The 15501-nt window shown below is 42.1% G+C and overlaps 1 protein-coding gene across 3 annotated transcripts in view; it reads right to left on the reverse strand.

Annotated features, from left to right (window-relative positions):
• The window catches only part of PFKL (phosphofructokinase, liver type), a 241340-nt gene that overhangs the window by 111787 nt on the left and 114052 nt on the right, over positions 1 to 15501 (reverse strand). For all 3 annotated transcript variants that reach the window (XM_075179949.1, XM_075179951.1, XM_075179950.1), the window contains 2 exons: positions 10769 to 10864; positions 9469 to 9561 (listed from right to left, as the gene is read on the reverse strand). In XM_075179949.1, the coding sequence (XP_075036050.1) occupies positions 9469 to 9561; positions 10769 to 10864 (189 nt within the window). The remainder of the gene's footprint in view (positions 1 to 9468; positions 9562 to 10768; positions 10865 to 15501) is intronic.

Raw genomic sequence — 15501 nt, forward strand, 5'->3', positions numbered from 1 at the left:
CGTTAAGGGTGGGTGCCCGGTGTCCCCCAACGGATTAAGAGAAACGGATTTTACGTAAGTATAAAAATCCCATTTTCTCTAACATCCCTTGGGGGACACCAGGACCTTGGGGACATCCCAAAGCTGTCTCACGGGAAGGAACGCTCAGAAGAAACGGCCCGAAGAACCTTTCTCCCAAAACTTGCATCCCTAGAGGCAAGTACATTAAATCTGTAAAACTTTGTGAAAGTGTGTACAGAAGACCACGTGACCGCTTTACACAATTGTTCACTGGAGGCACCATGGCGGGCCGCCCAGGAAGCACTTACAGATCTTGTAGAATGCGCCCGTAGATTATCTGGAACAGGCTCCCCAACCCCACTGTAAGCCTGGCGGATTGCAGCCGTAATCCACCTAGCAATGGTCACCTTAGAAGCTGGCCAGCCTCTTTAGTGAGCATCATAAAGAATGAAGAGATCCTCAGTTTTATGTAACTTCTGAGATCTTTTAACATAAATTCGCAAGGCACGAACAACATCAAGATAACGGATAGAGTCATCGTCATCAGAAGACGAGGAATCAGTTAGAGCTGGAATGACAATATTCTGATTCAAATGAAATTTAGATACAACTTTAGGGAGGAATGAGGGCTTAGTTGGAAGAACTGCCCTATCCTCATGAAATACTAGCAGAGGAGGCTTTCAAGACAAAGCCGCAAGCTCTGAAACTCTGCGTGCCGTAGAAATGACCAAAAGAAAAACCGTTTTCAATGTTAGAAATTTGAAATCCACCGTATTCAAGGGTTCAAACGGTGGATGCTGTAAAGCCCTCAACACCAAATTCAAATCCCATGGTGGAACCGGAGGAATATAAGGAGGTTGAACATGGAGAACACCTTGAATGAAAGTTTGCAAATCAAATCAGGTATGACAGCAAGTTTTCTTCGAAAGAAGATCGAAAGAGCTGACACCTGACCCTTAAGAGAACCGAGACGCAAACCTGCATCCAAGCCATCCTGAAAAAACCTGGCCAGACGAAAAGAAGATGTAGGATATCCCTTCTTCTCACACCAGCCAATATATCTCCTCCAGACTCGATGATATATTTTGGATGAAGCCGGCTTTCGAGCACGGAGCATGGTCTGAACCACCCGACTCGAAAAACCCTTAGCTCTTATGATCCTGGCTTCAACAGCCACGCCGTTAAAGCCAGACGATGCAAACCCTGATGACAAAAGGGACCCTGGGTTAGTAGATCTGGGCGTATTGGCAACCGGCACGACCGACCTCCTGCCATGAAGAGTACGTCAGTGTACCAAGCCCTGCAAGGCCAATCCAGCGTTACTAGAAGCACTGGAACACCCTCTCTCTTCACCTTTTTCAGTACTCGTGGAAGCATGGCTATCGGAGGAAAAAGGTACACTAAGCGGTACTTCCAAGGGACGGACATAGCGTCTACCACGACTGCCCCGGGATCTCTTGCACAGGAACAGTAGCGGGGAACCTTGTGATTCAACCGAGATGCCATCATGTCGACATCCGGTTGACCCCATTTCACCACCAACTGTTGAAACACCCCCTGGATGGAGAGACCATTCCCCTGGATGCAGAGTCTGCCTGCTTAGGAAGTCTGCTTCCCAATATTCTATTCCGGGAATGAAGACGACAACGAGTGCCGAAACGTGACCTTCGGCCCACAGAAGTCTCCCTCATGGCCAAAGGACTCCTGTCCCACCCTGATGGTTGAGATATGCCACTGCTGTGACATTGTCCGATTGGATCTTTACTGGCTTTCCCTGCAGCAAGTGTAGCGCACTGCTTAAGAGTGTGAAACACTGCGCGCAGTTCCAAGACATTTATTGGAAGTTTGGACTCTTTGTGAGTCCAAAGCACCTGAAACTGAGCCTGAAGACATACAGCCCCCCAACCCCGAAGGCTGGCGTCTGTTGTTATCAGAATACAATTCCAAATTGAAAACAAGCGTCTCCTGGTGAGATTCTGCCTGTGTAGCCACCAGATCAACGACTGATGCGTCTGTGGAGACAGGCGAAAAATCTGACTCGCCAGATTGCGATGAGATTTGTTCCATTACGACAGAAGTTCCAACTGAAACTGTCGTGCATGGAACTGAGCAAACTGGATCGCTTTGAATGACAATACCATCTTGCCCAGAAGCCTCATTGCAAAATGAATGGAAGGTCTCCTTGCCACCAACAGGGATTTCACCATCCTCTGTAAAGCTAGAATCTTGTCCTGAGGAAAGAATATCCATCTCAGACGGTTATCAAATAGGAGGCCCAGAAACACCATCTGTTGGGATGGGATCAACTTAGATTTTTTCAAGTTGATAATCCAACCGTGCGACTCCAGGGTCTGGATTACTACCTGAATATGCAAGTGAAGCTTCTGAGAAGAATCTGCCTTTAAAAGCAGATCGTCCAGGTAAGGGATGATTGTAATCCCCTTGGCTCTTAGTAGAGCCCCATAACTGCCATGATCTTGGTAAAAATATGTGGGGCTGTGGCGAGACCGAACGGGAGAGCCTGAAATTGGAAGCGCTCTGACCGAACTGCAAACCTCAGCAGGGACTGATGACCCTTCCAAATAGGCACATGGAGATATGCATCTTTGATGTCTAGAGCCACCATAAATTCTCCCTATTCCATGCCGAGAATGACCGAGCGTAAAGATTCCATCTTGAAGCTGGGCACTCTGACCTGAGTGTTCAAAGCCTTTAGATTGAAAATCGGTCTGAATGAGCAGTCTGGTTTTGTCACAAGAAAAAAAGATTGGAATAAAACCCCAAACCTCTTTGAGAATGAGGAACCGGAACAATCACTCCGAAAGACAGAAGGGATTGAATCGCTTCTGTTAAAGCCAATCTTTTTCTCAGACATGACGGAAGCCCTGTGGTGAAAAACCGTCTGGGAGGAAGACTGAGCAGATCGATCTTGTAACCCAGGTTCACCACTCCCCGAATCCAGACATCGGAAGTGGACTGCCACCACTGATCTCTGAACTGCAGAAGAGGGGCTTCCACCACCGACGACAGTGGAGGAGCAAAAACCCCGTCATGCAGACTGCTTATCTGCCGGCCTTGCAGCTGGACGTCGCGCAGACCAGGCCTGACGTCCCCGCTGCAAACCCCCTCTAGGAGTGGGTTGTTGACCTCTAGAGGATTGTCCTGAGGAATATTGTCCTCGAGACCTACCTGTGGAACGAAAGGCCCGAAATCTGAACATCCTCTGTTTGGGAACACTGACCGGAAGGAAAGTGCTCTTACCTCCTGTTGCCTGACTAATAAAGGAATTAAGCTGGGGTCCAAAACAGAACACCTCCAGCAAAAGAAATATACTCGAGCCTTTTTGGACTCTACATCAGCCTCCCAGGACTTTAGCCAAAGAGACCCCACGCGCTGCAACTGCCAAGGCAGAAATGCGCACTCCAATCGTCCCTGCTTCCATAGCAGCTTCTCCTAAATAATCTGTTGCCCTCTGAATCTGCTCCACTAAAGGAAGCAGTTCAGAGGATGGCCTGCCTGCCAACAAACCCTCTGACAATTGTTCCGACCAGCGATCAACAGCTTTGTTAACCCATGCTGATGCCAAAGCAGGCCTCAAAGAATCTGTTTAAGCCAGTTCACACGTGAGAACAAGCTCGATCATGTGTGGAGTGGTTCAAATATAGTCAAATCTATTTGACTTTGTGTTTTTAATCAATCAAAAATATGAGAAATTCTGGCAAATTTACAAAATGTTGTATTCATTTGTAGACTCATTTTTAGAATTAATCTGCAGCTAGTACAACCATCTTATACAGTACCTTACCTTATATACATGTCAGCAGTAAAAGTAAGTGAGTTTGTACATTACTTCCTGAAAATGTACTTAAAGTGCTTGCCATCAAAAGTTACATTGTTTGTGAAAAACATTTTTAGCGGATTAAGATGTTCTCTTTCATAATGGAAATAGTGTGGATTTCCACAGTATTGCAGCAAAAACCTATTGCTAAAACACAATGTCCAAGCCTTAAGCATTGAACACTATAACCTTTTTAAAAACACATTAAAAATATTATATTTCACCTTTCCACTCTGGGAAAATCCTGCCTTCCCTCCTGGGCCCTCATCTTCTTTCACTAGTGGCTGGCTTGCTTCTGGTGTCCGGTTTGTTGGAGATCTCCTATATCAGAGTGCCTTTATCTCTTGGGATGATCTGCGATCTAAATATCCGCCCTAAATTTTACAAGTATTTCCAGCTGCGACACTGTGTGGTCTCTCTCCTCAGGGGTGCCCCTCCACCACCCCCTACTTCCCCCTTTGAAACCTTACGTCTCTCCTCACCCCAAAGTAGAGGTAGGTTAACCCTTGACACTTTTTGCCTCCCTGTCACAGACATGAGTGGGAGAGGGACCTGCCCCCCTACCCCCAGAGGATAACTGGGAGAGTATAAGAGAACAGGGTGAAACCAGCTCCATCTCCACCTTGAGGTGGAAGACGCAGGTCTTTCTGGACTAATTACTGTTTGTTCCAACTGCCAATTCTACAGCAACCAAGTATGCAGACGAGTTGTTGCAACCCAATTGTGGATGTGAATGCTGACTGATTAGTCAGGTCATGCGGAATGGGAGCACCAGGCACCCTGCTCAGGAAAGTCACTTAATACAGCCTTCAGTACCTCCTGCTTAAAACCGAAAAAGTCAGAAGGACCGTGACGCCACCTATAAATTTTACAACGGATGGTACATCACGCCTGACAGGATTATCAAAGTGTTTCCCTCCAGTTCTCCATTATGCTGGCGAGGGTGTGTCCAAACAGGCTCTTTTTTTACATATATGGTGGTCCTGCCCTAAAATGTTCTCCTTTTGGGGCAGAGTTAGAGCCCTCCTCTCAACCCTCCATGTCCTGTCTGGAAAAACCCGTAGTCCTTTCTCCTCTGCTATCCTCTGAATGACGATGACAGGCACTCCAAGAGATTAGCTTCCCACATCCTTGCAGCAGCACGGTGCTTGATGGCTAAGGTATGGAAACAGGCCAAGCCCCCTACAATGTCAGCCTTACGGTGTTATCTGGATTATCGCCCGGAAGGAACAGATCACCCTTCACTTGCAAGATAAGGATAACAAATTCCACCAGATTTGGGCTCCCTGGATCTACTTGTAACCTTCCCATTTCTCCACCAGTCCCCTCCCTTTAAGTTTTGGAAGGGCGTTTCCGTGGCGCAACTTTTTTTTTGTTTCTTTCTGGTAGTTGATCTGTTCGGCTGCGTGGGTTGTGCAGGTGCTGGAGGTCCTGTCCTGTGTGGGAGAGAAAGAGGGTGGAAGAGAGGGAGGTGTGAGAGAATACTGTAGGTGGCGGATGAAAAGGCAATAGGTGCATTATAGCTTTTAAGCGTACAGGTAGTGTAGATCTTCTGTGGGTATGAGTTGTAACTCTTTTGCGTTTTAACGAGTACAGTTTTTTGGCTATTTGGGTGCTATTGCTCTTCCGCTTAGTGATTATAACTGTGTTTCTAGCCCTTTTACTCCCTTGTTTATAGCTCTTTTGCTAAGTGACTATAGCTCTGTGTCTCCGGCTGATTTGCTCTGCTGGGTGAATTCTAGCTCTTAGTTGGCTTAGTCCGGAGCCAATCCAACTGAGCAAAAGAGCTATAAACAAGGAAGCATAAGGGCTAGAAACACAGAGCTATAATCACTAAGCAGAAGAGCAATATAACCCAAATAACAAAAGAGCTATACTCGTTAAACCGCAAAAGAGCTACAACTCATTTCCATCGAAAAGCTACATTACCTGTAAGTTTAGGAGCTATAATGCACCTATTGTTTCTTTATCTGCCACCTACAGTACTCTATCACCCGCTCTCCTTCTCTCCCACAACAAAGAGGACCTGCTGTACCTGCACAACCCACTCAGCCGAGCAAAACAACTAACAATAACCAAAAACAATAGGAAAACACCATGAGAAAGAACAGTCAAGGTAAGACTAACTTTATGTATACCACCTTTATTCGCCGCACCTACATCATACCACACCTGAAATTGCGCCACGGAAACACCCTTCCAAAACTAGCACCCATAGACCCAGAACCCCTGTGTAATCTGCACGGCAACCGAAGCAACATATGCATATCATACGTACAAACACAGACGTCCAAAAAACCCAGAAACCAGCCCTCCCTTTAAGTGTGCTTCCTTAGGTCTCCATTGCCTAGCGGCTCCTTTGTTAACGGGCCAATGGAGTTGGGCCCCCCTCCCACAAAGACTTTCTCAAGCACTTTCCTTTGCAATCTATTCTCCTCCTCCAGCAACAACCAGTGTCCTGTCCTTCAACCACTCTTTTTTTCTCCTATTCTTGAAAATGTTTTACAGCTTGAACAGTTAGCGCAACAAATGCTCTTCTCTGTATCTTCTATGACTTTATGTTTTGCTGCTTGACTGTTTCTTTGCACTGCTATCTAAGCATGTCTGTTTTTGCAATGTACTGATTGTTAATTGTTTTCTGGATAACTGGATAACTGTACTATATTTCCCAAATAAAAATAGTTAAAAAAAAAATATATTATATTTCCTTTCATTTGCAGCAATGAAATGCATTAGAAAACATTTCTAAATGTTTTCAACAACGTGTGTTGGCAAATGTCAAGGATTCCCATGGATTGTAAGCTTGCAAGCAGGGCCTTCTTACCTCTGTTTGTCTGTATTACTTAGTATTGTTTTATAATTTGCGTTTATTATGTTTGTTCCCAATTGTAAAGTGCTACGAAATACGCAATATAAATAATTGCTGATGATTATACGTTATATTAAAACACTCATAATTATTAAACTTGGACTATTTGCCCCTTAACCACCATTCCGGAGACACTTGAGAAGTGCCGCTGTGAAGTCCCTAATCACTCCAGACAATTTGAAGGCTTGTCCAGGCCCTGCCTGAACTTCGGAAAATCCCAAAAGATGGACATGTAGGCTTAATGAGTCTCTGAATGACCCACCAATCCATAACTCCTCAAAGGAAGTTCTGTTCTATGATTTCAGAATGGAAATAAACTGTAATTACCAAAGTAACAGTCTGTCCTCAAAAACAAAAACATAACTGATTGCAGTAGGTCTGCTGGCTGACTGTTGCTAATAAGTGAACCATTGATGGGCAGGGAATGGCTAATGCATTCATTTAAGCCAACTTAGAAGCGGATGTTATCTCTAAAAGATATTATTGTCAAGAAAGTTTAGTCAGCTAACCCATATCAGGAAATAATAGGAACTCTGGATTTGAATAGCCTGTCTGATTTGACTATCTATAGTGGAGGTATGGGGTGTAACGCAGAGCAGCTATTCACCAGGGACACCTGCAAGTAGGTATGGGTTTCGCTGCAATCCCTATGCAGGTCACAGCCCTCCGTATAGGTTGGCAGGTAATTGTAATATGGCAATACTACAGCGTGAAGCCATTATTCAGAGGCAGCAAGAGAAAACATTATCACATTGCAATACACAATCTTTACAAATTATAAAGAACAAGCACATGTGGAGAATTTACAACTCCACAACTGGGATTTGTTACACACTAACCTCCTGAAACATTATATAAAATTATCACCAATATAGTTTTGATATATCCCAGAAGCAGTGAATCAAGTCTAATACTGCCTTATACCAGAGTAATAGGAAACACAATGGTAATATTGGACAGAAGAGTAAATCACACTGGATGCAAAATTATATATATATATATATATATATATATATATATATATATATATATATATATATATATATATATATTCATTATCATCAGCATATATATATATATATTCATTATCATCAGCTATTTATATAGCGCTACTTATTCCGCAGCGCTGTAAAGTGAACTCACTCACATCAGTCCCTGCCCTGAAAACAGGAAGGAGTGTCAGAACAAGCCGGGTCAGCAACAATCAGGAACATAAGTAGAATCAAACAGGCAGAATAAAGGTCAGGCTCGGACCAGGTCAGAATTCACAGAACTCATCCTGAAGATGCACAGGAACACTGGAGTTGATATAGGTATGGAGCCTAATACTCTGGCACAGGTCTGTGCACAAAGCAGGTTTAAATAGCTGAGCTCTTAAAGGGTCACATGCCTCTTGTTATAAAGAGTGAAACTGTGGCACAGGATTCAGGCCTTAATTGGAGGGGGGAGCAGGGGAAGAGTGAAGGACAGTGGATTCTATAATTAACAGCCATACACCGATGCGTGACAGTCACCAACTTGAAAGGCAAAGTTCTCAACATACATCACAAATCTCCTCTCACAAGATTCATCACCCTACACCCAACCTCTTCCTCCACTTAATCTTCTTCCTCCACTTAATCTAAGTTATTTCCCTTCTGCTACTGAAGGTGAGGTCTACATACTCCTCTCTTTCTCACCCCTCTTAATCTAACCATTTGATTGCATAAAATCCCAATTCCTCCATACCTCCCCCCTCCAATGCTTGCCTGTACCTAGTTCACCTTTTCAACCTGTCCCTCTTCACAGACACTTCCCCTTCTATCTTCAAGCATGTGTTCATCTCTACCTTCATTAAGAAACTCTCTTGACCCTACCTCTTTCTCCAGATACCAGCCAATTTCTCTCCTCCCTTTTGTTTCCAAACTAGTGACTTGTTTACAACCACCTGGTGAACGCTCTTTGCTCACTATTCTCAGCCCTTTTATGTTCCAAAAAAAAAAGAAGATACCAAAGTGGATCCAGGAAATTGTAGACCTTTGAGCCTGACTTCAGGTGTGATTAAATTACTTGAATTGATATAGGGGATTCTATTCTGAAAAACATTATTGAAAATAATGTGATACTGTCAAACATCATTATTAAGGACTGTTGATGCTTAATGTGACTAGCTTTTATGAGGAGTTAAGTTTTAAAGTGAATCTTGGTGGTGCAACTGGTATGATATATTTGCGTTTTGCAAAAGTGTTCAATATTGTTCCACAAAACAGTCTAGTACATTATAAGAGACTATCAAGTCTAGGAAAAAAGTACATACATGGGTACAGAGCTTGATTTAATGGGAAGTTATAAACGGAACATATTTAAATGGGCTAAATGTATTAATTGTGCATCTCAGAAATACATTTTTGGACCCTGTCCTTTTCAAGTTCAGTTTATTCCATAAATAGTTTTTATTACTCAAATACTTATTTAAGTGCAATAGAGGGCTTAATATTACTGCATTCAATTTTATGATTTGCTGCATATCTACTTTAAAACGGACTAAAAAAATATATGAGAAATAAATGTTATATTGCTATGTTTTAAATTTTACTGTAGATGAATGATTCAAATGTAAAAAAAATAAATAAAAAATCTCAATAGGGTACACCATTTTGTAGAATTCAGAAATACCCTCATTACTTATGTGCTGCATACACTACATGGTCTTGTGACTATCTAAACCTAGCCCACGAAGATACTAAAAAAAATAAAAAAAAATATATATTTTTTTTTTTACCAAGACCCGGTCAAAAGCTGATGGTGTTCCTCCTCGTTGTACATGTCCAAGAACAGTGATTCTGGTATCAAACCCCAAGCGTTGAACAACCAGCTGTGAAAAATGAAAAATAGTGGTCATAGTATTAAAACATTATTTGTCAAATAAAATAAATATATAAAAGTCTAATTCTTTTCCTATACAGGTGTGTTAGATATTGTGCAACAAGATGGCTGAAGCAGCATAACCAATAGTAAATAGTTTCAACTGTTCATATGGCTTGCATGGACCTTGATTTTGCTCACACTGGTGCATTCTGTTCTATAACGTAAATTTTCAGTAAACTGTGTAACCAAAATGTTCCAGGAAACCTGTGATGTCCTAAGAGGCGTAGACATAACTGTAGTAATCAGTGGATGGATGGATTTCAAGCCAATAATAAACATATTTTTCTCTTTGTTTAGGTAATGTAAAACGGTGTCTAAAATATTAGTGGTGGGGGGGGTTGGGTGTTGTCAAAGGAAGCATGTCTTACCAGGTTGAGTCAGACATCCATGTGTAGGTTTGCTTAATGAAAGCTTTTTATTGAATCGGAGTTAATAGTTCTTGACTTTTTTGATAAGTCCACAATAGCAGTGATGGGTATCAACTGTACATCTAACAATTAGGCTTCAGTTCACTGGGGACGCAGTTCCTTACAGATCCGTTCATGTTTTTCTTGACATTTGACCGATTTAAAGATGTCATAATGTAAAAAGATTGTATATAAATCATCTTTCTCATGATGCCAATATAACCCCCATCCTTGGCATAAAATTATGTTCACTTTCAAGGTTAGCTGTGGCACATGGGTGATAAGTGCCATCTTTCTATAGTGCAATGTGAGTCTACAATTTTGCAATAGGTCTCATGACCCCTATGTTATAGGTCCCACGGTTGCTTCTAATATCCTTATATTTTACAATAAGGAGGGAACATTATTACCATTTTCAAACTTGGCTATGTTTCTCTATTTATCCCTCACTTTCTCTACAGATCTACATTTTCCTATAAGATTTATGCTAACCTACTTATAATTCAATATTTATTGATAAACATTCCTACATAAAACCTATATTTACTTTCTTTGTCAATGACTAGCATAAAGAACAGTTGTATATCCATTTGCATCACCATCAATCTTGCCGCTTTTTAAAAATAAGAACGATTCCCGTCCAATTTCAGCTGAAAGGCCCCCCCTTCCCCTCCTTTGCATCGCACAGTTGAATAACGAGTGCCCTTCATTCATCTAAAATAAAAGCTGATAGATGAATAAACTCACATCTTTAACATAATTAGAAGAAATTGGCTGCCCATTACGATCAATTGCTCCTTCAGCAATGATAATGATGTTTAATCTTGAACCTCGGCTTCGAGACTGCATGAGAGACCAAAAAAAAAAAAAAAAAAAAAGAGAAATTGCAATTTTTAAGAGATAATATAAGAAATGGTAGGAAAACCAAATTGCTATACACACACATATTTTTATATACACACACACAAAGTTGTTCATGTTACATACATTTTAAACTGGTCCCATCACAATCAATTTTTTTTTTTCATTTCAACAGTATATCACAAACAACCTTTGTCGTACAAAAGTTACTTTTTGCTATTTACCATGATGATCTTTATTTAATTGATTTTGGACTGTACAGTATTCGTATAATAACATACTGACCATTACAAACTATGATATATACCAGCCAATAATAAACAGTGGAAATTTAAATAGACAAACACCTATGTACTTACAACAGCATCATGAGATCAAAAAAGTGAATGTGAATCTGGGGTTTGATTGCACTTTCTAAACCATAAATGAATAGTTTCCAGAATCTTTATTCCTAACTACTCATTTTTCTCATTTCCTGGCAGCCATGGGGACTGATGGGGGAGATGATGTGAATATCCCCCCTTGCAGTCACATGCTACAACAAATACAACAGTTAACAGAACCACAATTTTCTAGAAGTTAAGGCAAATAAGCAGTGTCACACACTTACAATGGTGAACTGTTGGCAAAGAACGGAAACAGTATAGAGGTTCAAAATTAATCACAATGTGTGTATAAAAAACTATACACTGCCGAAAAAATATGGATACATGCTCAAATACTGCATGAGTTAAGTATTGATTAACAGAAGGGCTTTTACATACATATAAACTGGTAAAATAGTTTGGCTCCAAGATTTCCTTGGATCACCAATAGAAATAAAAAAAAAAATACAGCCTCCTCACGTGCCTGTTTTCTTTCAATCAGTATTAAATTGTGTAGAATGAGAGGTTCAAACATGAGTTTATAATTAGACACTCATAAGTATTTTAGACTGATGGCCACTGCCAGTAATACAGCACACTCAGGCTGCATTATTAAAGTTTGTGCAGGACTACTATTACAAGCTCTTATTTTACCAGGTCATTTCCAATTAGAAATGTGTAACTAGTGGTTACACTGACAAAACGTGGAAATTTTTCATGAAGCTCCATCTGGCCAATTTTAAACGTGCTAGAGAAACATTAAAAAACTTACCAAGATTGTGATAATGAATATAAACCAAAATAATTTGTGAAAACCATGTTCAATATTTAGCCATTTAAAAAAATGTAAGAGATTGTCACTGCTGTATCATCCATGTAAAATGAGAACAGTGATCACAAGACAGTGCAGTATTACTGACACACACAAACTAAAATCAGTCTAGAGTGTATCTCTAGCCTAAAAAGCTGCATTTCCCTGGAAAAATTCCTTGTAGAGGTTGAACGAGTTTAAATGAGATGCTCAAACCAGCTGCAAACTGTTTCTGGAAATGGTTTAGTAAATCAGTATAAAATGTGAAAATCTTCCGGAACTTCTCAATTTATATCAACCATGTTCAAGTCGGTTTGATCATGGATGTGCAATCTGGCAAGAACACTTTTAAATTTATACATTTTAACTGTTTTTAAACAAACAGCGACATTCGAAAACAGTAGTATTTGCGGTTTGAATTAAAAGGTCATTGAAAAAAAAAAAAACAAAAACATTAAACTAGCATTTAAAAATAACAATATTTAAAAACACTAACTATAATACAAATGGAGGTACTACATTTACATCTGAGTGGAAGCAGCTGTAGTGCAACGCATTTACGCCAATACGACATACGCACATTGTGTTGTAATAGCTATAAAAAACTTTCTCCATCTGAAGTCCCCTAATATGTTTAAAAGGTAACAACGCCCAATTTTTTTTTAACAACTCCATGGCAGTCATTTCTCTCCTAGTCAGCTGAGAGGAAAAATAAAAACTACCATAAAAAAGGTATATATTACTTCCCCTCCTTTCCCTGATATCTTTGTTAATCTTCCCAAGCGGTTTCTGAAAAATATAAAACATATAGCATTGGTGGGAACATTTGGCCAACACAGTGTCTCAAGGAGACTAAATTACTAGTAATAATTCTGTCATTTGCTTATCAGCTCCATGGCAGCCATAAAGGTTTCATAGGTCTTAAGGACTCCAAATTTAGTTTGTAGCATGCTTAGAGAGATTTGATTTTCATCTGGATACATATACTGTACAATTATTTCTCACTTTATATACGCCTCATCCTTTCTTGAAGATATAGCTACGTAATATACGAGTTCTTTCTCAAGTCTATATTTTATTGTTCCATTATATCTTTACGTTTGTCACGAGCCGCGGCGGTACTCACAGCCGCCGCGGCTCGCATCCTGTCTGTTCCAGCGTCCCGGCCGTCGCCATGACGACCGGGGCGTCACTTCCTTCCAGCTCCCGACCGTTGCCAAGGCGGGTGCTCTTGCGCATTAGGGTCCAATCATTAGATTCAGCCTGTGGCTGAATTAGCAGAACTTAGCCTGCAAGTGTGGAGTTCAGGGCTAAGCCCTGATTGGCCTGTTGGTATCTGGCAATTAGCTTACAACTGTGGCTCTGCTTGTGATTGGCTCTTGGCTGCACTTAAGGCAATGAGGGCTGCTGCCTCATTGCCGGTTATAGCGTTCTGTCCTCAGTCCTGCTGCCTGCTTGTGCTATCTGTTTTGGTTCCTGCTACCTTGGATTTGACTACCCGTGTTTTGACCCCTGCTTGTTATTGGACCCGTAACCCTTCTCTTCTGACCTTGACCTTTTGCCTGGAATTCGGATTTTGCTTCTCTGCCTGTGAGTTTGACCCTTCGCTTGCCCTTGGATATTGCATCTGTGCCTGTGACCTTTTGACCTAGGATTCTTCTTATACTACACAGTCCACCAATCACTCCACTTCTGGGAACTCCTTTAAGTCAGTATATGTTACTCGACCCTCGGTTGGCCCGCAGCCCAGTCTGTCCCCACCACTAGGGGCTCCAGCAAACACCTGGCCTTCAGAGTAGTTCCTGAGTTTCACTGTACTGACTTGGGAGTTCCTAACATTATAACCGGCCAAGGAAGATTGGTATCATACGGCCATGGACGGAGAGGAGTCGAATCTGTCCCCAGCCCAGATTCTGGCCAACCAGATACAGGCGGTTTCCCAAGTGGTGCAGAGTTTATCCCAGCGCCTGGCAGTCCAAGAAGGGGCTTCCAGAGACCGGCAGCTCCAGCAAGTTCCCGCTGGTGACACACCGGAGCCTAAGATGAATTTGCCTGACCGATTCTCTAGAAGCAGGCCAGCCTTCCGTAATTTCAAAGAGAGCTGCAAGTTGTACTTTCGTCTGAAACCACGTTCCTCTGGTTCCGAACAACAGAGGGTAGGGATCATCATCTCTTTACTCCAGGGCGACCCTCAGTCTTGGGCCTTCTCCTTGACTTCCACAAGTCCAGCCTTACAGTCAGTGGATGCTTTTTTCCAAGCTCTGGGGCTATTGTATGATGACCCGGATAGGGTAGCCTCAGCTGCGTCTCATCTCCGTACGCTGAGGCAAGGACGTCGCTCAGCGGAAGAGTATTGTGCGGAATTAACGATGATGTTCCACTGATAGCGTCTGGAACGATCCAGCATTGCGAAGTCAATTTCGCTTAGGACTCACTGAGCAGATAAAGGATTCTTTGGTCCAGTATCCGATATCCGACACGTTGGAGAATTTGATGCAACTCGTTATAAAAATTGATCGTCGGATCAGAGAGAGGAAGGCTGAACGGGAGTCCTCTGCTCCTATGGACGTTTTTGCTAAACTTGATAACACTTTGCCCGATTCCTCTGAACCCATGCAGTTGGGCGCTTATCGTTTGCCACCGGAGGAACGCTCCAGAAGACGCTCACTAGGCTTGTGTATGTATTGTGGTCAACCAGGCCACTTAGTTCGTTCATGTCCCAGCAAGCCAGGAAACTCCAAAGCCTAAGTGCAGGTGAAGAGGTGCGCTTGGGTCTTCAGATTACCTCTTCAGACAATTCTTTATTAGTCCCTGGACGTTTAACTTTCCGTGAGAGATCCATGGACCTGAAAGCTTTTCTTGACAGTGGTGCGGCTGGTAATTTTCTGGATATACATTTGGCTCAGACACTTGATATTCCACATATCAGGTTAGGATCAAGCATCACCACATGTGGTGTGGATGGTAACCCCTTGTCTGGGGGAAGGATTCTCGCTAGGACTCCAATGGTTCGGTTGTCTGTAGGAGTCCTCCATACGGAGGAGCTCTCCTTCTATCTTATCACTTGTCCCTCTGCTCCTTTGATATTGGGGTATCCCTGGCTTCGCAGTCATAACCCCCTTATTGATTGGAAAACAGGGGAGATTGTCCGTTGGAGTCCCGGGTGCTCTACGTCCTGCTTGACCTTGCCACTTAGAGTTATACAGCCTAGTCCAGAATTGTTGCCGGTACCCTACCAGGACTTCAGTGATGTCTTTTGCAAGAAGAAAGCTGATTCACTTCCACCACACCGGGAATACGAATTGAATTGGTACTCGGTTCTAAGTTGCCCAAAGGGCGTTTATATTTACTATCCCTTCCTGAAACACAGGCCATGGAATTATACGTAAAAGAAAACCTGGAGAAAGGGTTCATCCGACTAAATAGTATCACGATTAAGAACA

This window comes from Mixophyes fleayi, chromosome 7 (assembly GCF_038048845.1).
Source record: "Mixophyes fleayi isolate aMixFle1 chromosome 7, aMixFle1.hap1, whole genome shotgun sequence".
NCBI classification, from domain to species: domain Eukaryota; kingdom Metazoa; phylum Chordata; class Amphibia; order Anura; family Limnodynastidae; genus Mixophyes; species Mixophyes fleayi.